Raw genomic sequence first — 25,038 nt, 5'->3', positions numbered from 1 at the left:
GCGGTGAGTTGAGATAGCACCACTGCCCTCCAGCCTGGGCCATAGAGTGAGACTCTGTCTAAAAAAATAAATAAATAAATAAATTTTTAAAAAGTACCACAGCCTCCTTAATTCTCTCCTCAGTGTCAGATTTCAAATATTCATGTTTCGTTGTAAAATTGGATCATTTGTTCAAAACTACCTACAAATTATGTATTCCCATAGATAAGGGTTCCAAGGGAAGAGGGAAGAACAGGGCTGTGTGGTTTCTTAGGGGTAGCGCTTTATGAGCAAATGTTTCTCTTCTTGTATTTTTATTTCCATTAAAGTTGTTATATTTTGAGCGATACTTTGTGATCATTTTCCTTTTCTTTTTTTTTTTTTTGAGACAGAGTCTCGCTTTGTTGCCCAGGCTGGAGTGCAGTGGCATGATCTTGGCTCACTGCAACCTCCGCCTCCCAGGTTCAAGCGATTCTCCTGCCTCAGCCTCCCAGGCAGCCATGATTACAGGCACCTGCCACCACACCTGGCTAATTTTTTGTATTTTTAGTAGAGACGAGGTTTCACCATGTTGGCCAGGCTGTTCTCAAACTCCTGACCTCAGGTAATCCACCCGCCTCAGCCTCCCAAAGTGCTGGGATTACAGGTGTGAGCCACCGAGCCCAGCCTTAGTGATCATTTTTCTTTTCATTTTCAAGTAAATCAACTTAACATAAAAGTGCAGAAAAGTAGGAAAAAATCAGAATTGCCCATAATACCACTTTCAAACACAGCCATTATTAATATGATGGCAGATGGCTGACCAAGGTCTTTGTTATTTATAAACCGTAATCATTTTACATAACAACTTTCCACGGGCAGATGCAGTGGCTCACGCCTGTAATCCCAGTACGTTGGGAGGCCGAGGTGGGCAGATCACCTGAGGTCAGAAGTTTGAGATCAGCCTGGCCAACATGGTGAAACCCTATCTCTACTAAAAGTATGAAAATTAGCCAGGCATGGTGGCACGTGCCTATAATCCCAGCTACTTGGGAGGCTGAGGCAGGAGAATCACTTGAACTTGGGACGTGGAGGCTGCAGTGAGCCAAGATTGCGTCATTGCATGCAAGCCTGGGTGACAAAGTGAGACTCTGTCTCAAAAAAAAAAAAATTTCCTGAAGAATTGTTTTTTTCATTTAGTATTATGTTATAATCTAAGACTTCATGTTATTTCATATATTCATATTTCATGTTACTTTGTCATTTTACTATTAATAAATATCCTTTTTAAAGGTTGCCTAATAAGCTTTCCACTATCTACATAACCATTCCCCATTGGTGCTCATTTGTTTCCAATTTTTCACCATTGTAAATAATTCTAAGATGAATAGCTTCATTCCTAAAGCTTTTTACAGGATTGGAATTCCATCAATAATAGCTTGAAAAATGGGCCAGGTGCGGTGGCTCAGGCCTGTAATCCCAACACTTGGCGAGGCCAAGCTAGCAGGACTGCTTGAGCCCAGGAGTTAGAGACCAGCCTGGGCAACATGGCAAGACCCTCCCTCTACAAAAAATTAAAAATTAGCTGGGCATGATGGTGCATGCCTTAGTCACAGCTACTCAGGAGGCTGAGGTGCGAGGATCACTTGAGCCCAGGAGGTCGAAACTGCAGTGAGCCCTGACCGTGCCACTGCACTCCAGCCTGGTTGACAGAGTGAGACCCTGTCTCAAAAAAAAATAAGTGAATAAATAATAATACTTTGAAAAATGAAAGCTAAGACTAATAGTCCAAGAGATAAATCAGCAAAAGATATAAATAGGCAATTCGCAGAGACAGAAAAACAGATTACTTACAAACATATAAAAAGACATACTGGGAGAAGTGGCTCATGCCAATCCCAGCACTTTGGAAGGCCGAGGCAGGCAGATCACTAGGTCAGGAGCTGGAGACCAGTCTAGCCAATATGGTAAAACCCCATCTCTACTAAAAATACAAAAATTAGTCAGGCATGGTGGCATGTGCCTGTAGTCCCAGCTACTCGGGAGGCTGAGGGAGGAGAATCACTTGAACCCAGGAGGCAGAGGTTGCAGTGAGCTGAGATCGAGCCACTGCAATCCCGCCTGGTGACAGAGCAAGCATCTATCTCAAAAAAAAAAAGAAAAGAAAAGACAGTCTCAGTGCTAGCCAAGGAAATGAAAGTATGAAGTGACAAAGAGATGTCTCCTGTTTTTCACAGGTGGTCAGAGCGGGCTTCAGCTGTGCAGATCTGTGGGGGAAGGGCACTCTGGGCAGAGGAGCAGAGGTGGAAAGGCTGTGTGGTGGACCTGTGCCTGATGTCTCTGAACTGCAGGCAGGGGTAGGTAGCATGAATGAGGGGAAGTTCTAGGAGACCAGGAAAGAGGGCGACAAGCGGGTGGGGTTGTTAGGTAGAACTTCCTTGGCCAGTGGCTTTTACTCTGAATGAGATGGGGAATAGCTGCAGGGTTTTCTCTTTTGACAAGGACACATTATGTTTTTATTTAAAATATGGTAATAACATTTCAAGGAAAAAATTAAAGCCAATTGGAACAAGGCAAGGTTCACAGTTGCCTTGGGCCCCTGGGCTAACTGGAGATGCCCTGGCAAGCCCCAGGACAGGCTTCAAATCAGCCCTAAAATCCAGGCTATACTGCCAGCCTCCATTACCTGTCTGCATTCAGCCAAACATAGTCATTGTCATCTCTTCTTCCCCTGGTCCTCAAAACCAAGCTCTTCCTACTCTTGCCCCATAAACCACCCAGAAAGTGGTTGTTTGTCCTGAAAGGGTGAAACCCATTCACTCTTTTGCTCCTTCCTCATCCATTAACACTAATAATCCCTAAGCCTCAGTTTCTGTTATGGGCTGAATTTTGCCCCCTGAAATTCTTATGTTGAAATCCTAACTCCCAACACCTCAGAATGTGACTGTACTTGAAGAAAAGGTCTTGAAAAAGGTCACCAAGTTAAAATGAGGTCATTAGTGGGGGCCCTGATCCAATATGACTCGTGTCCTTATAAGAAGACAAGATTAGGTCGGGCGAGGTGGCTCACGCCTGTAATCCCAGCACTTTGGGAGGCTGAGGTGGGTAGATCACCTGAGGTCAGGAGTTTGAGACCAGCCTGACCAACATGGTAAAACCCCAACTCGGCCGGGTGCGGTGGCTCATGCCTGTATTCCCAGCACTTTGGGAGGTGGAGGCGGGTGGATCACCTGAGGCCAGGAGTTTGAGACCAGCCTGGCCAACATGGCTAAACCCCATCTCTACCGAAAATACAGAAAAATTAGCCAGTTGTGGTGGTAGGCACTTGTAAACCCCGCTAATCAGAAGGCTAAGGCAGGAGAATTGCTTGAACTTGGGAGGCAGAGGTTGCAGTGAGCCGAGATCACGCCATTGCACTCCAGCCTGGGCAACAAGAGCGAAACTCCATCTCAAACAAAACAAAACAAAACAAAAACCATCTCTAATAAAAATACAAAAAATTAGCTGGGCATGGTGGTACACCATGAGGCTTCAGGAGGCTGAGGCAGGAGAATCCCTTGAACCCGGGAGGCGGAGGCTGCAGTGAACCGAGATTGTGCCACTGCACTCCAGCCTGGGCGAGGGAGCAAGACTCTATCAAAAAAAAAAAAAAAAAAAAAAAAGATGAGATTAGGACACAGACATGTACAGAGGGAAGATGCCGTGAAGATGATGTAAAGACACAGGGAGAGATGGCCACCTACAAGCCAAGGAGTGGCGCCTCACGAGTGGTCATGTGGTGGCCATCCTTACTGGGAGAAAATGTCACGCACTGTGCTGGGCAGTGAGGGTGGAGGTGACAGACACAGATGTAGCCTCCCAGCCGAGCAGAGAGGTGGGCAAGGAAACAAATCATCCCACGAGAGAGGGGCACAGGGTGCTAAGGAAACATGAGGGAGGGACGATGCCTGCAGTCACGCTCTGGGAGTAAACAATGACAGGCAAGTGACCTCCTTTGGTGAGCAGGTTGCATGTTTCAGTTCCCTCCGCTCATTCCACCAAGAGCCCCCCAAGGCCAGTGGACAAGTCTCTCAGGTTAGCAGACAACACTTGCTATATGCCAGGCACATAGAGTGTAAGATACACACACACACTTGCATACATATGTGTATATACACACACATAAATAGAACAATACAAACATATATGTATGCATGTACATATACACATAGAGAGCAATATGTGTGTGTATGTGTGTGTGTGCATATATATATTATAGATATATATTATATATATATTATAGATATATATTATATATATATTATAGATATATATTATATATATTATAGATATATATTATATATATATTATAGATATATATTATATATATATTATAGATATATATTATATATATTATAGATATATATTATATATATATTATATATATATCATAGATATATATTATAGATATATATTATAGATATATTATAGATATATATTATAGATATATATTATAGATATACAGAGAGAAAGACACTTATTCTTACCTCTTGTTGCCAACTTGGACATGTAGCTTTCTCTGACTGACTCCAGGGACTGATGCTATAACAATCATTGTCATACCAAACATTTGCTCTACACTTTCAGTTTACAAAACCCTTTTATATTTTTTATTTCATTTGATCCTAACAACAATTGAGTGAGGTAAGCTGGGTAGATCTTATTTGCTCCACTTCGCAGATAAAGAGACTGAAGGTCAGGGAGGTGAAGTGACTCTCCCGCAGTCAAACAGCTCATGTGTCAGAGCCTGGACGAGAAGCCAGGTCTTGCCGGGCCTTTGTTCTTTCTCACGCAGCACACTGCCCTCAAGTTTTGCTCTTGAAAATTAGCACCATTTCAAAAAAATCTACTTTCGAGCAAACCCCTTATGTCAAAATTCCAGGCAGTATTTTGCCATTTCTCTGAGAATTTAATTTTTTCTGAGGATAAACTCTCACAGTATACAGAGAAAATAATGTAAATGTCCATCAACCAGGAACCTGATAAATTTTGGTGTATTCATATATAACCGTTAAAAAAAACACAACAGATAATTCTACATGTGCTACCATGAAAGATCTTCAAGATAATTAGGTTTTAAAAAAGGTGGCCAGGTGCAGTGGCTCATGCCTGTAATCCTAGCACTTTGGGAGGCTGAAGCTGGAGGATTTCTTGAGCTCAGGAGTTTGAGACATAGCAAGACCCGTCTCTGCAAATAATAACAATAACAAAATTAGCTGGGTGTGGTGGCACACACCTGTAGCCCCAGCTCCTCCGGAGGCTTAGGTCGGAGGATCACCTGAGCCCAAGAGATGGAGGCTGCTGTGAGCTGTGATCATGCCACTACCCTCCATCCTGGGCAACAGAGTTAGACCCTGCCTCAAAAACAAAAACAAAAACAAAAAAAAGCTCTAGATACTTGTGTATGAAAAAAACACTATGTAAGCTGCATATATATGTATATATACATAAAAATATATCTAGATGGAGTTTCTGTTTGGGATGGTGAAAATGTTCTGGAAATGGATAGTGCTGATGATTGTACAATAATGTAAATGTACTTACTTCATGTCACTGAATTACACTTAAAAATGAAAATAGTAATGTTATATTATTTTACAAGAAAAAACAGGTTAAAAATATATGTATATCTGGAGGGCCGCACACACAAAAATGTCATCCGCGGTTACTTCGGCAGAGGAGCCACGGGAGGGGGAGGTTGGGTGAATTTCACTTATTTTCCACCTTACACCTTTTTGTGGTGTTTGGAACTCTAACTATGATAGTATATAATATTTATAATACTAAACAACCAAAACAAAAACAAATAACATGAACCCTTACATCAAAGAAGGTGTGTGCGGCAAGATTCTGGCAGGGCAGAAAGTGGAGGCACAGGGGCTGGCCCATTTAGCGAAGCGCTTTGCACCCAGCCCTGGCTCAGTACATTTCTGGTGATGACTTGCCGGGGTTTGGAAGGACCTCAGCTATACAGAACTTTCACGATAATGGTATTTGGTGAATATGGTTACATTTATATATGAACACAGAAAACCAACTACTGCTGGTAAATAGCATGATCACTATTGTTATTATTATCCAGTGCTGTAAGGACGAGATGCTTTCACCAGCAGCCGAGTGAGATGAAAGCGCTTTTCCGATCCACCGAATCAGTCCCACTGCAACTGTAAGCTGGAGACCCTCTGGGCCTTGGGAGCTCAGGCTGCCTGGGCAACGCAAGGGAGGACAGGGGCGGAGGGGGAGCCAGGAAGGCCGCACCTGCCTCGCTCGCTGGTCGCCCTCGCTCTGGGATCTGTCCTGCCGGTCCCAGGCTGTTGAGGGCGCCTCCTCAGAGTCCCTGTGGCCCCCGCAGCTTCCCCGGAAGAAACCTGTGCATCCATCGGCTAGCCCAAGCCCAAGCTCCGCCCGGAGCTCCCCGAGCCGGGGCCAGGCCTCCGCCCCTCGGTGCCCGCGCCTGGGCTCCTCCCGCTGCGGGCCGCCCGCCTGGACGCAAGGCACAGGGGGACGCCCCGCCGAGCCGCTGCCCACTGCACCGAGTTTTTCGGAGGCTGGGAGAGGAAATGCCACTTGGATTTTAAAACCGTCACCGATACGCTATAGGTGAATATTTCGCTGGGATTTTAAAGAGACGAGCTTCAGCCTGCTAAGCCGCGCTCACGCCGCCTCTCCGCCCTGGCCTCCCCGCGTCCGGCTTGGGGCCGGGTCCCTCCCGGGTCAAAGCTACGCCGGGTGCACTGCGGGCTGGGTAGCTCTCCCACTACGCCCAAAGCCCAGGCGGCCGGGACCGCCGTCCCAAAGTCACAAACCACACCCGTGAAGGACGCCCTCCGCAAGACAGAGAGGAGGCTGGGCCTGGGAAGGAACCTCCGGCCCTTCCTCACCGTGCAGCCAAGGTGGGCTCCCAGCCCCGTGTTGCCGCCAGCCGCGGCTCCCGTGCGGTTACGGGAGCAGCAGCCCCGCCCCGCCGGCCCCCAGCTGGCTCCTCGCTCGAGGTTTCCTGTCGAGCGCTGCCATCCAGGGCCCGGGTTATCGCGCGTGATCTCCCATCTGAGCTGCTCACACGCTGCCGCCCGCCCCCACTTGCGGTCCCTTGTCCCCGAACCGCACCCGCCCCCAGGCCCCCGCACTGAGAGGCCAGGGCGTGGATCTGCGCCGGGCTCCGGCGCTGGGGGCCGAGGGTCTGGTTTTTAGATATCAAAGGAGCCCGACACCAGGGTCCCCCCGACAGGCAAGGAGAGGGACCCGGCCTGGGGCCTGCCTTCGGTGGTGGGCACAGTGGCCAGGATCGGGCCTGGCTCCGGCTGGCCCGGCACACGAGCACGGCGACAGTGGCAAGACTGGGAGGGCCGGCGCTGCCTCCTTGGGAAGCCCCGGAGAGACGCAACCCTGAGAGGCTGGGCCTTCCCACCCCCAGCCCCCTCCCCCTTCCTCAGATAGCAGGGAGGAAGCGCCAGGGGTCTCTCTGTTCTCACATAGGGGGACTCCAAATGTCGTCAAACCTGCCACTCTCAGAATCAACAGCTGCTTTCATTTTGAGCCCTGTGAGCAAAAGTTTCAGGGCTTTCCTGGCACACATACCCAGTGCATGGAGAGCGCTAAATTTTATCTTCCCTTCTAGAGTGGGACATTCCTGTGTGGAGCTCCGAGAATACATGCCGGCACTGCCTGTGCCTGGGGCTGTGCTGGCTCCCACCCAGCTGCAGGAATGAGGGGCCACGGTACGGAGGGAAGTGGCTGAGTTGACAGCCACTGATAGAGCTTTTTCCTGATTGTCTCTGGCTTGAGCTAACCAGGTTGCATGACAAAGTACTTAACAAAAACTACAGATGCAGAGAATTTTGGAAATTTTTAAAAGACAGGAAAAAAGGTGGTTGAGGCAGAAAAAGGTAGTTCTAGAGTGAGAGGGGTTTCTTTCCTCCTCTTGGCTCACAGCAGAGGCCAAGTCCTTAGCAGTGTTTCCAGAGCAGGTGAATGAGACTCTCTGAAGGCCGGCCCAGGGGTCTGCCTTGTAACACGTTCCCCCAGCTTCTCATGTACACCACCACTCTTCGGGGACCACCACCTTCTGGGTTGGATGGGTCTGGAAGATTCTACGAATATATCCAGCCCTAGCTGAGCATTTGCAGAAAGCCTGCTCTGTGAGGGAGGGCAGCCCCAAAGCTCTCTGTTGTAGACACAGAACCCAACAGGGACTACTGGTGCCACACTCTGTCTCTTCTGTCAGAGAAGCACCCAAGTGAGCCATGACTTTGACATTGGATGGCCATCTTATGTTCATTCCTCAAACTTTGTCATGTTAATGTGTACTCTCTCAGGGACATCATACCTAACATGGCTGCCTGAAGATCTGCTTCGTTTAGAATATGCTAGTGAGGACAGTCCTGGAATTTCTTTGTCTCTTTCCAGCCCTGCTTTCTCTACCTCCAGTCGTTTTCTGAGGACCGGTTTGGTGGGTGCTGATGCCTGCCTGGAAGACCTCACACCCACAGTGTCTTAGAAGATTCTGAAAGCAGTGTGAGGTACCAGCCTGCTTTAGCGCTAGGAGCTGGCATGGTGGGGGTCTCAGGCTGCATCCGCACATTCACAGCGGTGCTTTTGCTCCTGGAATGGAGCCACAAGCTGCTCTGGGCCATTTAGAGACTCTAAGTGGTTTGCTCAGGGCTATATGGAAGTGGGAGGTGGGGGACCTGGGCGCTCTGTAGCATGCTTAGTCCCCCTGGCAGGGTTAGAGGTTAGTTGACCAGAGACAACGAGTCCAATTCCCAAACAGACCAGAATGACCAGCAAAGGAGAAAAGAACAAGGACGCATTGCAGCCAAAATGGAGCTAGAATCTTGCCTCTGTCCATCCTTCACTGGAGTTATCCTGGATGGAGAAGGAACCATATCACCTGCAAAGCCTGGAAGGGGAGCCCTGCTGTGAGGTGAGCCAGTAAGTCTGTGAGTTCAGGAGGGAGCACACACTTGTCTGTCCATCTGTTCATGAGCAGGCGCTCTTGAGTTTTCCTAAATATTGCCCAGAGCTCTCCATCCAGATACTGCCCTTTCCCTTCCTCTCCATTGATGGTCTCCAAGCCTTTCTTAGCTTTCATCTTCCCCTAAGGATTCCTTCTCCCAAAGCTCCAGCCCATTCCAATGTCAACTGCATTCGTTGTTTTTGTTACTCTCATTGTGTCAAATGGGTTCTTTCCTATGCAACTAGATTGTAAGTTGCTCCAAGGTAAACACCATGAGTTCTAGTTCCTTTGTTTCTACCACTGCAGGACTGTAGGAAGCCCAGTTGTAGGCATCACTAGGACTCAGTAATTACATAATTGCTCAGATAATTGAGAGAATGATTGATTGATTAGTGGTCATTAATGCCATAAAATGAAGGAATTTCGCCCCTCACATTTTCAAGAACCTGTGAGTTCGAAGAGACCTGAAAGAACATTTTTATGGGAGCCTACACCAGTGCTATCACCTAAAGTGCGTGACCTTAGGGAAGTTCCTTCACCCCTTGTTTCTGTGCCTCCAAAATACTGGTGTTAATACAGTAATTTCTGATTCCTTCCACCTGTGCCCTGCTCAGCGATCCAGTGTTCAAGCTGGTCATCAGGAGAAAGCTACTTATGATTTCCTAACAAGCCACCACAGAACATCACATTCCCAAACATGCTATTCACCGTCCCTGCTGTCCCCACGTGCCTAGCCCTGGTGTGGGCAGGAATGAGTGGGATTGGGATGTTTTCTCACAGGTCTTTCTCAGGTGAGGCCCCAGGCTGTGACCAGGCCCCTGCCCTGCATGTGACTCAGGCCTAGCCCCTGCTGGGGCAGGAATGCCACCCAGCACAGCATCCTACTGGTGCCTGAATAAAGAATGGACTGGAGGTTCACCTGAAAGGGGCTGCCAGGTTTCTGCGGGGGCCAGCCAACGGCTCATAATGACCCTGTGTTCAACTCATCTTACGATGAAATTTTTCAGCTTGACGAACTTTTACTCATCTTTCAAGGCTCGGCTCAAATGTTATTTCCCTGGAAAACTGCGCTACTTTCAGCAAAATGCATTTCCTTTTGATGGGCATCTGTTTCTTTCTTTCTTTCTTTCTTTCTTTTTTTTTTTGAGACAGGGTCTCACTCTCTTGTCCAGGCTGGAGTGCAGTGGTGCAGTCTTGGCTCACTGAACCTTCACAATGGGCATCTGTTTCTGTTCTATGGAGTGACCTAAAAGTCAAGAATCATGGAGAAATTGGGAGCAATGGCTCACGCCTGTAAATCCCAGCACTTTGGGAGGCTGAGGCAGGCGGATCACTTGAGGCCAGGAGTTCGAGACCAGCCTGGCCAACATGGTGAAACCCTGTCTCTACTAAAAATACAAAAAAAAAAAATCTGGTAGCTGAGCATTGTGGCGTGCGCCTGTTATCCCAGCTACTTGGGAGGTTGAGGCACAAGAATTGCTTGAAGCTGGGAGGGGGAGGTTGCGGTGAGCCGAGATCAAGCCACTGCACTCCAGCCTTGGTGACAGAGTGAAACTGTGTCTCAAAAATTAAAAAAAAAAAAAATCACGGGGAGAATTTATTGTTAAACAGAATATTAGTTACATTTTCAAATAATATAGTCAATATGTTTTTCTGTAACCTTTAGATATGTTTTCAGGTGAAGTACCTCTAAATGTAAAGAAATGGGTCCAATTGTTAATTTTTTTTAAAGGTTCAAGAAATACACTACTTTCTCTGGCTTTTTCCTTACAACTCTTTTTTTTTTTTTTTTTTTTTTGAGATGAAGTCTTGCTCTGTCACCCAGGCTGGAGTGCAGTGGCATGATCTCAGCCCACTGCAACCTCCACCTCCCAGGTTCAAGCGATTCTCCTGCCTCAGCCTCCTGAGTAGCTGGGATTACAGGCACACGTCACCACACCCGGCTAATTTTTGTATTTTTAGTAGAGACAGGATTTTGCCATGTTGGCCAGGCTTGTCTCAAACTCCTGACTTCAGGTCATCCGCCTGCCTTAGCCTCTCAAAGTGCTGGGATTATAGGCTTGAGCCACTGTGCCCTGGCCTCTTGTACCTTTTTTACATTAACAACTGCACTCGCTTTAAATGTAGAGATACTTCCTGAAATGGTGTGTGAAGGTTGAAGAAAAACATGAGCATATTATTTGAAAATGTGGCTAAAGTTCTGTTTTAAAGTAAGTTTATGGTAATATTTCTAACTTTTCAGATGCTCTGTAGTTCTTGGCACATTTTTCACTAATATTTGGTGACAGGTCTGTCCCTGTTAAAAATTGAGAATTCCACAAAGCCTGGGATATGTTTTATTCTTCTTTGACTCTTCACTCCCCAGCTAACCACCATGCAGTGGGCAATCATAAGGGTTTAATGAATGAATAAATGATCAAGTCAGGTAGGTTTTCCCCGAATTCTTGTCTTTGGGGCTGAACCCAGGGTAGGTTTCCTGGCATCATTCCTGTGTTTTCTACTCTCCCTCCCTAATCCTCTGAAAGTTTGAACAAAAATAAGATTATGGGCCAGGTGTGGTGGCTCACGCCTGTAATCCCAGCACTTTGGGAGGCTGAGGTGGGAGGATGGCTTGAGCCCAGGGGTTTGAGACTAGCCTGGGCAACATGGCGAAATCCCGTCTCTACAAAAAATAGAAAAATTATCTGGGTGTGGTGGTGCGCACCTGTAGTCCCAGCTACTCGGGAAGCTGAGGTGGGAGGATCACCTGAGCCCGAGGAGGTCCAGGCTGCAGTGAACCAAGATCACATCACTACACTCCAGCCTGAGTGACAGAGTGAGACCCTGTCTCAAAAAATAAAAATAAAAATAAAGAAATAAGATTATGACCAAGAGCCGTATGTCTCAGATGTTGAAGGGCAATATACCTGTGCTTCAGAAAAATCTGCCCTGTGTGCCAAAATGTGCAGAAAGGAGAGCCAGCTTCTCAGCTGGCCCCATGCCCCACTACTAACTACTCCCACGGCCTCGGCGAGTTATTTCTTCTTTTTTTTTAAATTATACTTTAAGTTCTAGATGTGAACAACGCGCAGGTTTGTTACATAGGTATACATGTGCCATGTTGGTTTGCTGCACCTATCAACTCGTCATTTACATTAGATATTCTCCTAATGCTATCCCTCCTCCAGCCCCCTGACCCCGCGACAGGCCCTGGTGTGTGATGTTCCCCGCCCTGTGTTCATGTGTTCTCATTGTTCAACTCTCAGGGAGTTATTTCTGAGTTACTCCTGAGTCTGGGCTGGTAGACACCAGGGGGACAGGGCACACACATTTGCAAGTTTCCTATTCAGGCCATGCTGTCCAGGCAGCCAGAATGAAGCCCAGCCAGAGCCAAAAGGCTTTCCTGGAGGTGTGTTTGTCAGTTTGGCAACCCTCGGTGTGCCCAGCCCACACGCTGTGAGCATTCGCCTATGACGTACTTTGCGTGGATCAAAGGCCCCACAAAGCCTGCCGTGCCTGCAGCTGCCACGCTGGGGACATGCTGGGGACGTGGGCGATCGTGGGCTGAGAGGCAGACTGCTGGGCTGCCGCCTCCCATGGCAGCTTTCTCCCATGGGAGGGAGTTCACCTTGCGGCTTCCAAACTCAGCCGGGCCGCCCCTAGGCATGTCACCTCTTCTCTTTTTCTCTCTGTTGTCCCATGATTTGGGTCCTCAGGACCTCTCACCTGGACCCAGGGATAAATGAGATCCACTATCAGAGCCAATGGCAGCATCGGCAGCACTCTAGAGCTATTTCTACTTGATTCTAAACCTAGATTTATACTATGTGTAGCCAGCTAGAAATACAGATCTCACTGTAGAAAAGAGACTGGAAGAAATTACAGCAACTGTTAGCAGTGGTTTCATCTCTGGTTTGTGAAATTATGGGTGATTTAAATTTTCTTTTTGCTTTCCCTTATTTTCCAAGTTCTATAGTGTATAAGAATATGTAATTTTGAAATAAGAGAAAATAGTCGGCCGGGCGTGGTGGCTCATGCCTGTAATCCCAGCACTTTAGGAGGCCCAGGCGGGCGGATCACAAGATCAGGAGTTCGAGACCACCCTGGCCAATATGGTGAAACCCCATCTTTACCAGAAATACAAAAATTAGCCGGCTGTTGTGGGTGCCTGTAGTCCCAGCTACTCAGGAGGCTGAGGCAGGAGAATCGCTTGAACCTGGGAGGCAGAGGTTGCAGTGAGCCGAGATCACGCCACTGCACTCCAGCCTGGGCGACAGGCTCAAAAAAAAAAGGAGAAAATAGTCAAAGTACATTTTTGATGCCTTGTATTAACCTCCCTTTTGTGTCCCCCACCCTCAAACCTTAGTTGCACTTTAGGTCAATGAATATCTAAATCACTCTGCATTCTTCAGGCACACAGCAGCAGGAGGGAGGTGTGCCTGATAGGATGCTGGATTAAAGATTGGTTCTGACCAATTCACAGAGTATAGGATGCCCACAGGAGGAAAGCTGAATATTTAGCATGGTGTAAGTCTCATGGGACTTGGCCACTGTCACAGGCTAACTGATGCCCAACCTGCATGGAGCCCAGGCCCTCTCCCCACCTGGCTCTCTTCAAGCTTAGGAGGCTCCTCATCCCACTCAGGGTTTAAGATTCTCCTTTGATATTCTAGGACATGGACCAAGTTGGGATTTAGGGTTGCTCTTGGGTTACCAGCCAGCATCCCTGAAGCCCCTCCCAAAATGTCACTGGGGCCCTGTGACCATAGAAGAGGCCTCTGTGGGCCACACAGTGAGTCCAGCGATGAAGCCAGACCAGTGTGGTTTAGGGAACAGGCTGCAGCAATGGGCAGGAACTCTGGCAAAGCTGTGCCTCCTATGGCTCTCCTCGACACAGAAGTCACAACCCAGGTTGGGGACCTAGGCGTCTCTGCATGTGCCTGTGTAGGAGCCTGTGTGTGTAAACAAGTGTATCTACATACACGAGAACCCAAGGGAGAGAGCTGCACAGGGGGCCTGCCCTGGTCTAAACCAGAAAAGGAGGAGAACTGTTCCTTTTGGGGGCCGATCCCTGCTGGGAGAGGTGTGCCAGGGTTCCCCCCGCTGGGCCATTTCCCCCACCTGAGTTCTCTCTACAATGTCCAAAGAATGGGACCAGTAAAAGGGGGCCAGGGCGATTCTCCCACCCCCTGGAAAAGTCTGCCCTCCCTCCCTGCAGGCCTGAAGCCCTTCCGGCCCTCCTCCTCCCCTTCTCCTGTGTCATCCTGTCTTCAGACTGATACACTCCTTCCCTCTGGTTTTCCTCTCAGTTGTCTCTTCCTTGCATTTCCCTCCTTAATTCCCTCCCACCAGCCTTATTTTTTTCTCCATCATCTGTGCTTGCTCTTCCATCTTTACTCTTGATAGCCTCATTGCCTGTCTCCTCAGATAGCCTTGGGTGCCAGGTTACCTGGCATCCCTGGCCCTAAGAATTTGGGGACTGCTTCTTTTGCTTGATCCAGCTCTCTCTGGAGGATGGGCAGTCGCCGGGCCATCCCAGGAACCCTTCCTGGGTTCTGTGTGTGGCTTTTCTGCGTTGCCACTGAGCATGGGTTGCTCTCGGCTGGTTAGCATAGGAGGTCACACTAACTGTTCTGGTGCAGGAATTGTCCAGGGAATTGCAGTCAAGGCTGCAACATGACCTATAGCCTGGGGCCAGCAAGCCTTTCTTAGTCTCCAGGCAGGCCAGGTACAGACAGCAAACTCAGAAACCCACGATTACATTGGCTGTCCTTTATATTAGCACACCAGGATGCACCCAATTAGCAGTGCTCATTCCTGCCTCCCTTCTGACTTCAAATACCTAAAGCCCCTCATATCTGGAAGCAGAGACCTGAAAAAGTCATCATTTCTTTTTTTAAAAGGAGAAAGGGAGAGGGAGGCTAACACACATACACTTATTCACAAAAAATAAAAGATGGTTTCATGGAGTTAGTCTGCTGGGATATTTAGAATCTAGGTTTGCAACTTGCATCTCCTTTCTCTTGATCCTACATTTCAGCCTCCAATTTAGTGGGAACTTGAACTGAACTGTGCTAATTTATTACTTGGACACCAAAGAGTCATTATTTTGTGGAGGAAAATCAACTTTGAACATTCAAGAAAAAAGACCCCATTGCAATGATTGGTTAGAATTTGATCTGGATCTACATAGATTCATTTTCTAAAACTATTCAATTAAGGATAATGTCAACCTATTGCCTGAATTTAAATCAGCGATTCATTCGGCTAATGGATTTTCCTTTTTCTGTGAGTACCATGTCCTACGAATTTACAGGGGATGGTCAGAGAAATGGTGACAAAGAAAAGGAGGTTTGTTTGTTTTTAATGTTTTGTTTGCTGACTTAAAAAGCACACAGCCCTGGAAATGGCCTTCTCATTACTTGAGACAATAAAACATCCCAGAAATCCTGACACTGGCTAATAAGACACATGCCTTTAATGACAGCCTCAAAAAGAAGCCCCTACGGTGGAAAGTGTTGTGTGTTTGATTGCGCTAGTTTTACCATGGAATGTGCCAGTTGTGGCTGGAAGTAATTGTCTTTTCAGTGGACAACAATAAAACTGTTTTTAAGTTCTCTTCCTTAGTGAAGCCTAATTTATAAATGGAAATAAGAAGTTTCTAATTTCCCCCAAGCAGATGCCACTCTCCTTGAACTAAAATCACCTTGGGATTGCAATGGAGTCCAGCATGAAGATGCGGTTTTCCTGCGTTTCCAACTCAGGCTGATTGAAGGCAGCTTATTTGTTTCCCCAAACACTTGGCTCCAAACACAGAGGGCTCCCTGCTGAGTGATGGGTTCCTAAAAACCTGTTTTTCTTCAGGGGAAGATGGGTTTAGTTCCAGTTCTGAACATCTCTAGGGGTTGCTTCCTCCAAGAACGGCTCAGAAATAGTCCCCTAAGGAAACTCCGTGGGGAGAAGCTTCCCTCAAACTCAGGACTGGCTGCTTTCTGCTTTGGACAAGGATGCTGGCTCCCAAAACAGGGGCCCAAATAACTTGAATTCTCAAAAGCTATTTTTATCTTTCTCAGCCCCCACTCCTATTCTAAAAGTAGAAAGCTGGGGAAACAGGGTGAGTAGAAGAAGAGGGGTACAAAAAGGATCTACAGAGAATTTTGCCTGTAGTTTTTCTAGCTCTGAAATGCCTGGGGACAGAAGATGACAACACTAACTTGAAACTTCAATGGTCTCTGTTTTAAAGGCAAACACTTTTAATTAGACAAAAGCAAAGGGAAAGAAGAATAGAAGTACAGTTACCAAAAAGGCCCCAAGATTGCACTATTTATCTGCAGTGTGTGCTCTGTAAAAAACAAAAACAAAAACAAAAAACAAATAACAACAAAAAAAAAACTGCAGCAACTTTTAGAGAGCCACGTAGTATTATGCCAGCTCTTTCTTCCCCTCTGTCTCCATTTTACGTTTATTTCCTTTTTATTGGTTTCACTATCTCTTGCTTTTTCTCTTCTCCCTCTAATACTCAATCTTCCTGTCCATATATTTATTTCTTTCCTCCCTTCCCCACCTCCTTTCTTCTCTTTCAGAGACCTATCCAGACAGAGAATCATGTGTTTACAAGCCTCATACACAGAGTTGTTGGAGAAGGCGCCAGCCGCCTCCCCACCACCCTGCTAGGCCAACCTGCCTCCAGTGGCCAGTCCCTTATAAACTGGAGATCAGTGAGATAGAAAGTCACTCATAGATGCCTTCCACCTTCCTTTTTTTTTTCTTTTTTTTTTTTTTTTTTTTGAGATGGAGTCCCGTTCAGTTGCCCAGGCTGCTGGAGTGCAGTGGTGATCTCAGCTCACTGCAACCTCCACCTCCCAGGTTCAAGCGATTCTCCTGCCTCAGCCTCCCGAGTAGCTGGATTACAGGCTCCCGGCATCACGCCTGGCTAATTTTTTTTGTATTTTTAGTAGAGATGGGGTTTCAACATGTTGGCCAGGCTGGTCTCGAACTCCTGACCTCAGGTGATCCATCTGCCTAGGCCTCCAAAATTTCTGGTATTACAGGCGTGAGCCACCGCACCCAGCCCCTTTCTTTCTTCTTCACCTGTAGTGTTGCTCTAGTTTCTTGTAGCTCAGCAACTGGGAAGTGAAAGAATTGGTTTCCCTGAATTATTTGGGGGAATTTATTTATTTCACAGCAGCAGGAATTATTTATCTAGCCTAGGCTGCCAGAAACTTCTCAGCATCTAGTCATTTGGAGGTCATTGATGACTGGCCATGCCCCCTCCATATTTCTCTGGCTACAGTTAAAGCAGTTCTTTGAGCAGTCAGCTGGGTGATATTAACTCACTATCTTTTTCCTCTGCTAATTTGAGTGTTCAGATGATACATGGCCAGGCACATGCACACACTCCTGACAGCAGTTGCCAGGGAATATTGCTTTTCTGGACTTTGACACCAGCTCCAACTTTGAGAGGAATTTAAGTGATATTTACTGCATAGAAATTCCTCTTTGGAGCTTTGCTCTTCTGGTTCAGTCTGCTGACAACACGTCAGATTTATTCCGGCATCAACTAGCTGCAGATCCCAAGACTCAGACTTAATTAACTTCATCAGGGATTTGAGTTGCAACTTTGGAGTTCGAGGCTCAGCACAGATCTCAGTATTACTACCAATCACAGCACTTAGAAGTACCTAAAATCAAACAAATGCACAAACAGAAGAATTCCTCCCCCTTGCACAGTTTTCTGACTATTTGCCAATGAACTCTGATAGCCTTTAGAAAAAAATCAGTTTGTACTGATCCAAGCTGCTAGATGTTCTGTGTATTAAATGTAAGTCCATTTTAATACTGTACCACATTAGTCTTTTTTTTAAATATTAGAATTTAGAAGTAATGTTGTTGGGGAAATTTCCATTTTGAGATAAGCTACAGGATAATTATTGCCTTGTCCTGCTTTTTATCCCCAATTTTTCCCCTCAGTTTTAAGAGTCACCTGAATATTGGAAATAAAATTTAATCCAGTTTCATTTATGAGGAAAAACGTGTGTATGTGTGTATATACATATGGATAGGTACCTATGCAAATGTATTTTCATATGTACATATATACATACGTGTGTGTAATGAATGCCATGCAGCAATTTCAGTTTTCAAGAGCGAGGCCTGTGGAAAGTCAAGTGAGTAAAGACCAGGCAACGTGAGCCCAACAGGCTGGAGCCCCTTGATTAGTTAGTTAACATGCAAAGGCTTCGGGAGGCCTAGCTCCTGTTCTAGAAGTACTTTATCCTCTTCTTTTTTTTTTTGAGACGAAGTCTCGCTCTGTCGCCCAGGCTGGAGTGCAGTGGCGCAATCTCAGCTCACTGCAAGCTCTGCCTCCCAGGTTCACGCCATTCTCCTGCCTCAGCCTCCCGAGTAGCTGGGACTACAGGCGCCCGCCACCGCGCCCGGCTAATTTTTTGTATTTTTAGTAGAGACGGGATTTCACGTGTTAGCCAGGATGGTCTCGATTTCCTGACCTCGTGATCCGCTCGCCTTGGCCTCCCAAAGTGCTGGGATTACAGGCGTGAGCCACCGCGCCCGGCCCCTTTATCCTTTTCAGTCCCAGACCTGAACCAGGAGGCAACGGAAGATTTATTACAGATGCTCATTGCGGTGCACTTTTAAAATTTATCGTGGACTCCAAGCTTGTTAACAAAGATTTGCCATTCGCTCCTGGCTAATTTCAAGGTTAACATAATCTGCTTTTCTGCGGCCCTTCATGCAAACGCAGAGTCACCCTGACTCATGAAACCGTGCCTTGCTTTCCCACCTGAAAACTCTCATTTTCCATTTGGAACGTTCCAAGGACACAAATTCCAAAGGGGATTTTCTGTTCAACAGATAATTCTGTTGGATTGGATTACTACTACCTTCCAGCCTGCTTCTTTGCCTCGGTGACTCAGAAGATGAGCACTTTGCAGTTAAATAGAAAGCGCTGAACTGTTTACGTTCCCTCCCCAGGACACTAGGGCAGGTTGGTGCAGAGCACAGCCCTAAGCGTTGGGGGCTGGCTGTTAAGAGCAGCCTCTCCTTGGGCTGCTGGCTTTCAGCCATCATTTTGGACAGTTCTGAGCTTCTGCTTTATTATCGGATTTATTTGTCTGTCTGCACATCCCCTGTCATGCTCTCCCCAGCCTCCTAACCCACCCACATGAACCCCAGCACAGTTTGCTCGTATCCCAGTGACCTAGGGCCTCCGTCTGGTCGGTTTAATAACGGTATGGTACTTCTGTGGGCTATTTCCCATCATGGACACTTTCTCATTCCAGACATTTGGTAACAAATAGAAGCATGAGAGGCGTATTACATGCCAGAGTTCTCCAATCCCCTTAGCCAATTCATAATTGACTTTTAAATCATTTAGGCGCAAAAGCAAATAATAATAGCTTCAGTGTTCAGTGGCGAATAAATTCTAGCTCATGAAAACTGAGGGAGAAGGCTTAGACAGTAAAAATTAAATATTTATGAAGATACTACGCTCACACCGACATATAAATGCACATACACATACATTTTAGGCATAGCTATTTATTTTTAATTCCTTATGTGATACCCAATGAGAAAAGATTTCCAGTAAAAAAAAGAAATGAGGGGAAGATTTATTGCCTCCAAATTAATATAAGAAAATGTCCCTGTAATAGCTATCCTCCTCCCCCAGTAAAAGGAAAGAAAAAAGATACACAAATATTGAATTGACAAAATTATCTTTTCTCTATTGTGAGAAAGGCAAGTTAATACCCATAAAGAACTTCGCACTCCCTCAGTTGAAGGATGCTCTATAAATACAACGCATCGTTATAATTTATTATTGAACAGAGTCAATTTTTTCTTCTGAATCATTTTTCAAACCTCTCATAGCTCAGGCCTCTCTGATGGGAGCTCTGACATGAAGCCAAAACACCTCTTCCAGACACAGAGAGACCATCAATCAGTTTAATTCGAAGACTCCTCAAAGTGAGCCTCCCGGTAGCCCAGCAGGAACTGTTTTAGAGTCTTCTTCCTTCAGTTACAGTCAGTGACTTGCATAGAGAGCTCAGGTCACCTGGCTCATCTCAGGCACTCACCAGACACCTGGGAAGGGCTGGTATTTCTACCCTTGATACTTTGCTCCCAGTAAAGGGAAACCAAGGCTGAGAACCCTCACTTTTCTTTACCCACCGTTGTTCTTAGCCCTGCCTTCTGCTAAATTGTAACCAACAAATCCACAGTGGCTAAAATTCCCAGTCATGCAGTCTCTCCCAGACAGAGATGCTCCACCCGGCTGATCTGCTGTGAATTAAGGGAACCAAAAAATAAAGTGCTCTCTTTCCTTCCAAGCAGGGAAAGGAAGCTACATTCCCAAACACAGAGAAGAGCAAACTGCAATTAAAAAAAAACAGGAGTTCCTACCACTAAAAAATACGTGATCTGTTTTGCTTTGTTTTGTCTTTTTCCTGGAGTGCAGTGGCACAATCTCAGCTCTCTGCAACCTCCACCTCCTGGGTTCAAGTGATTCTCATGCCTCAGCCACCCGAGTAGCTGGCACTACAGGTGTGTGCCACAGTGCCCGGCTAATTTTTGTATTTTTAGTAGAGACAGGGTTTCACCATGTTGGCCAGGCTGGTCTTGAACTCCTGATCTCAAGTGATCTGCCCCCCCTCAGCCTCCCAAAAAGTTCAGCCTCCCAAAGTTTGGCAAGAAGGATTTATACATTTGTGGGACTGAGTCCATTTAAATCGTCCAAATGTCCAGATCCAAACCAAGGGCCCACAGGGCTAAGGAGTTGTCTTGGAAGATGGAGACGTATTTGATTTTCAGTTGTAAGATCCAGTTAAACAAGAGAATTCACTGGAGAAGGAAATCGAGTCTTTCCCTGTCCTCTGGCATTGGATTACTTCCCAGTATGCTTAAGTGGTTCTTGTTGATGTTGGGACACTTAACTACACTCATTAAGACAGTCACGGACATTGACTCTGCATTTTTTAATCTGACATTTTCTGTTTTCCAAGCGATTTTATTTTCAAGAACAATGCATATCTCCCCTCCTCACCCCTTTTTTTTTCTTCCAATAATTAGGCCTGAAAGCAGAGTGAGAGATAAAGGAAAGTGTTCAAGCAAATGATCTGAGGTTCTAGAATAAATATGTCCTAGTCATTACAGAGCTGTTTGAAAGCCTGTGATTGGCTTCCTATGGTCACTGGGGCACAGCCTCCTTGGATGGCATCTCTGCCTCTCCTAGATGTCTTGGAGAGAATCAAGACTCAGGCCTTGGACCTCTTCTCTAATCTTACACACTTCTTTTGTGATTTCATCTATTCATTCTCGGTACTTTATTTTATTTTATTTTATTTTTTTTTGAGATGGAGTCTCACTCTCGTCACCCAGGCTGGAGTGCAATGGTGCGATCTCGGCACACTGCAACCTCCGCCTCCCAGGCTCAAGTGATTCTCTTGCCTCAGCCTCCTAAGTAGCTGGGATTACAGGCTCATGCCATCATGCCCAGCTAATTTTTGTATTTTTAGTAGAGATGGGTTTTCACCGTGTTGGCCAGGTTGGTCTTGAACTCCTGACCTCAGGTGATCCACCCATCTCAGCTTCCCAAAGTGGTGGGATTACAGGCATGAGCCACCATGCCTGGCCTTTTCTCAGTACTTTAAAATATCATCCATATACTGTTGACCCCACCATTTAGATCTACAGCCCTAGTTCTCTCCTGAAATCCAGACTTGAACATCCATTCAATATCTAACGGACAACTCAGCTCTACTTGTCCTAAGCAGAACTCCTTATTTCTCCCTCAGCAAACCTGCCTTTTCCAGGGTCATTGGGTAACATGAGGAAGAATTTGATTTCTCAATCCAAAACTGGGGGAAATATTTTTTTTATTTCCTATATGACTTTTGGGCTTACAGAAGTAAAAATGTTAATTGTAAAAAAAAAAAAAAAAAGAAACAAGGAAAATACAGAAAAGCGTGGAAAAGAAAATAAAAATTAGCCAAAAACCAACCACTCAAATATAATCTTTAACATTTTGCTATATTTTCTTCTAATGTTTTTTTCTAATGCTTTCCTTTTTTTCAAAATTAGGATCATATGTTAGGGTTTGTGTTTGTTTGATTTTTCTTAGTATTACCTATTTTTTGACTATTTTGAGGTATTGCTATGTATAATAATTTACTCAGCTATGCCCTTATTGTTAGAAATGCAGGTTATCGTTGATTTTTAGTATTATAGTGAAGCAGTCAACATCCTTGAACACAAATATTTTATTCCACTGATTATTTCTTTTTTTTTTTTTTTTTTTTTTGAGATGGAGTCTCACTCTGTCACCCAGGCTGGAGTGCAATGGCACAATCTCGGCTCACTGCAACCTCCATCTCCTGGGTTCAAGCAACTCTCCTGCCTCAGCTTCCCGAGTAGCTGGGACTACAGGCGCCCACCACCACACCCGGCTAATTTTTTGTATTTTTAGTACAGGTGGGTTTTCACCGTGCTAGCTAGGATGGTCTTGATTTTCTAACCTCGTGATCTGCCTGCCTCGGCTTCCCAAAGTGCTGGGATTATAGGTATGAGCCAACGCGCCCAGCGTGATTATTTCTTCAGAATAAATTAAGACACATGGAAACATGTAGCCTAAAAGAAAAATATATTTTTCTGGAAAGTAACTCACCCTTAAATTTAAAGAAAATTGGCTCTATCTTTCTGGAAAGTAATTCAGCTCTAAATTTTCTGGGCTATTTAAACTTAGGGCTGACTTACTTTCCAGAAAGACAAAACCAATTTACATTCAGCAGTTTTTGAGAGACTCTAATTCATTGTGTTCTCACCACACTGTGTATTATCATTAAACAGACACACAGCAAACAAAACAACTCAACCTACCCAGTAAGCAAAAATAGTCTAATTTTAAAATTTGCATTTTTTTGAATAGTAGCAATGTTGAACATTTTTTTCATGTGCTTTCTTCACCCTGTGTATTTCCTATTTTATGAATTGTGTGGTGATGACTTTTGCTTATATTTTGTTTATGTGTTTTAGAGATGGGGGTCTCATTCTGTCTCTCACGCTGGAGTCCAGTGGTATGATCCTAGCTCACTGCAGCCTTGAACTCCTGGGCTCAAACGATCTTCCAGCCTCAGCCTCCAGGGTAGCTGGAGCTACAGGCATGAGCCACTACACTCGGCTTTATTTTTCTTTTGATGTACCCTCTTACAAAGTGATTTCTTTTTTTTTTCTTTCTGTTTTTTTCTTTTTTTTTTTTGAGACTGAGTCTTGCTCTGTCACCCAGTCTGAAGTGCAGTAGTGCGATCTCGGCTCACTGCAACTTCTGCCTCCTGGATTCAAGCAATTCTCCTGCCTCAGCCTCCTGAGTAGCTGGGACTACAGGTGACCACCACCACACCCAACTAATTTTTTGTATTTTTAGTAGAGATGGGGTTTCATCAAGTTGGCCAGGCTGGTCTCAAACTCCTGACCTCAGGTGATCCACTCGCCTCAGCCTCCGAAAGTGCTAGGATTACCGGCATGAGCCACTGTGTCCAGCCCTAAATGATTTCTAAGAGCGTGTTACATATTAAGGATTCACCCTTTTCCTATGGTATATACTGTGAATATTTTCCCTCTTTACCATCTACCTTTTATCTGGTGTCTTTGGCACATAGAAGTTGAAATTTAAGTCATCAGATTTTTGCTTAGAAAATCTTTCCTCATTTTGAGATCAAAGATCATTCACTTATATTTTCTTGGGGGTACTATTTTCAATGTCCTGATAAAACGCTCACAATAAAAAAAATTAGGAAGTGTTTTAGGCTGCAGTTCAGGTTGGCAGAATTATGCCTATGGCCAAATGTGTTTGTATGCACTCACACACAGTGTGTGCACATGCAGGAAAGCAAGTCTAGCAAAATTTATTTTATCTATTTAAATGCATTACAATTAAGAAAGCAAAATGTAGATTTTTTTTTCAAGGGGACAGTAACAACGAAGCGAAGAATTCTGTTTCATAGCTGGGTGAGGGAGGGTATTGTTGCACATCTATTAGGATTTTGCTGGCTGTTGAAGTCAGGTCCTACTGCAGATTGTGTATTTATCACAGTTTTCTTTAAAGAAGTAAAATCAAAGTGGGCAAAGGCATCTGTTGGAAGCTCTCTAAATATGCAGATATTCTTGAGGGAGACACAACATTACTAATCTTGTGTCTGACCCTCTTGTGTCTGATCCTGCCACTCTCACACACTGTGAGGGCCTGTTCGGCTTGGTGTCCTCATGGCCTAGTGACCCCCATGGCCTAGAGAGGATTCTTTGTGTGTCCACACCTGTGTTGCCTGCATGAAAGATCAGTGAACATTTGCTAGTATGTGGAATTCCTTGGCCTTCCCGGCAGCCCCTGCCCACCTGCTCCTCTGGCCTGACCACCTTTGCCCTCCAGCCCACACAAGTATTCTACAGCTGGGGCCTTGAAGGATATCAGATGTCTACTCCTTAGGTGTCTTCTTCAAGTTTTACACAGACACACACACACACACACACCCCTCTGTAGTCTTACAGGGAGATCTATTCTGAGGCCTTTCCTTGAAGAGCTGTGGTTCTGTGTTCACACTCCCTCTTACACCCTCTGGGTGGTTCTCTGACCTGAGATAGCCAGCTGTCCTGAGCTGCCCTCCACCGCCCAGGGGGCAAGTGTGGCTTCTCCTGCTCCCTGCTTGCCATCTCCTCTCTGGGCCTTTCTCTCCTCCAAGGCCCATCTGAGGGCAGCTGCAACCTGCATATTGTTTCGAAAATAAGGTTGCTTCCTGCCTACCTGCAGACCACCCAAGCCCACAGGCTACTAGGAGAAATGTCACTTAGCCGCACTCACAGCCAGTGATTCACAGAGCTTCTCGCCAACTCCTTCAACCCCAACTGCAGCTTGAGAATGAGGCGCTGTTATTATTCCCATTAGAAAAAAAAATGGGAAGGAACAGCCCAGACCAAGTTCACACAGCTGGGGAGTTTGTGCAGAACTGGGAGTCCTAGGTCTTTTCTGCTCTGCCACAGGCAAGTCCACGTTCTCTCTTTCAGCCAAGGGTCACTCTGCTCTGCAAGATGATGATGTGTGT

The 25,038-nt window shown here is 45.9% G+C and overlaps 1 protein-coding gene and 1 long non-coding RNA gene across 5 annotated transcripts in view; one reads left to right on the top strand and one right to left on the bottom strand.

The window, feature by feature from the left end:
- The window catches only part of CD247 (CD247 molecule), an 87,973-nt gene that overhangs the window by 18,115 nt on the left and 44,820 nt on the right, over positions 1-25,038 (bottom strand). Inside the window, exon 1 of one of the 4 annotated variants that reach the window (XM_034939674.4) lies at positions 7,576-8,391. The exons of 2 other annotated variants lie outside the window; for them this stretch is intronic. In XM_034939674.4, the coding sequence (XP_034795565.1) occupies positions 7,576-7,651 (76 nt within the window). In that variant the 5' untranslated portion in view covers positions 7,652-8,391. Of the gene's footprint in view, positions 1-7,575; positions 8,392-25,038 lie in introns of those variants that run through there. One more of the 4 variants, XM_055112057.3, reaches the window with a different exon arrangement.
- Positions 5,950-17,863, top strand: LOC103787107 (uncharacterized). Its single transcript, XR_612885.6, has 4 exons — positions 5,950-6,597; positions 8,404-8,516; positions 8,768-8,920; positions 9,734-17,863. It is a non-coding gene; the product is annotated as an uncharacterized LOC103787107 (long non-coding RNA).

Source organism: Pan paniscus, chromosome 1, assembly GCF_029289425.2.
Source record: "Pan paniscus chromosome 1, NHGRI_mPanPan1-v2.0_pri, whole genome shotgun sequence".
Taxonomy (NCBI): domain Eukaryota; kingdom Metazoa; phylum Chordata; class Mammalia; order Primates; family Hominidae; genus Pan; species Pan paniscus.
Note: the sequence above shows the minus strand (reverse complement) of the source record. Positions and strands in the feature narration are given on the sequence as shown.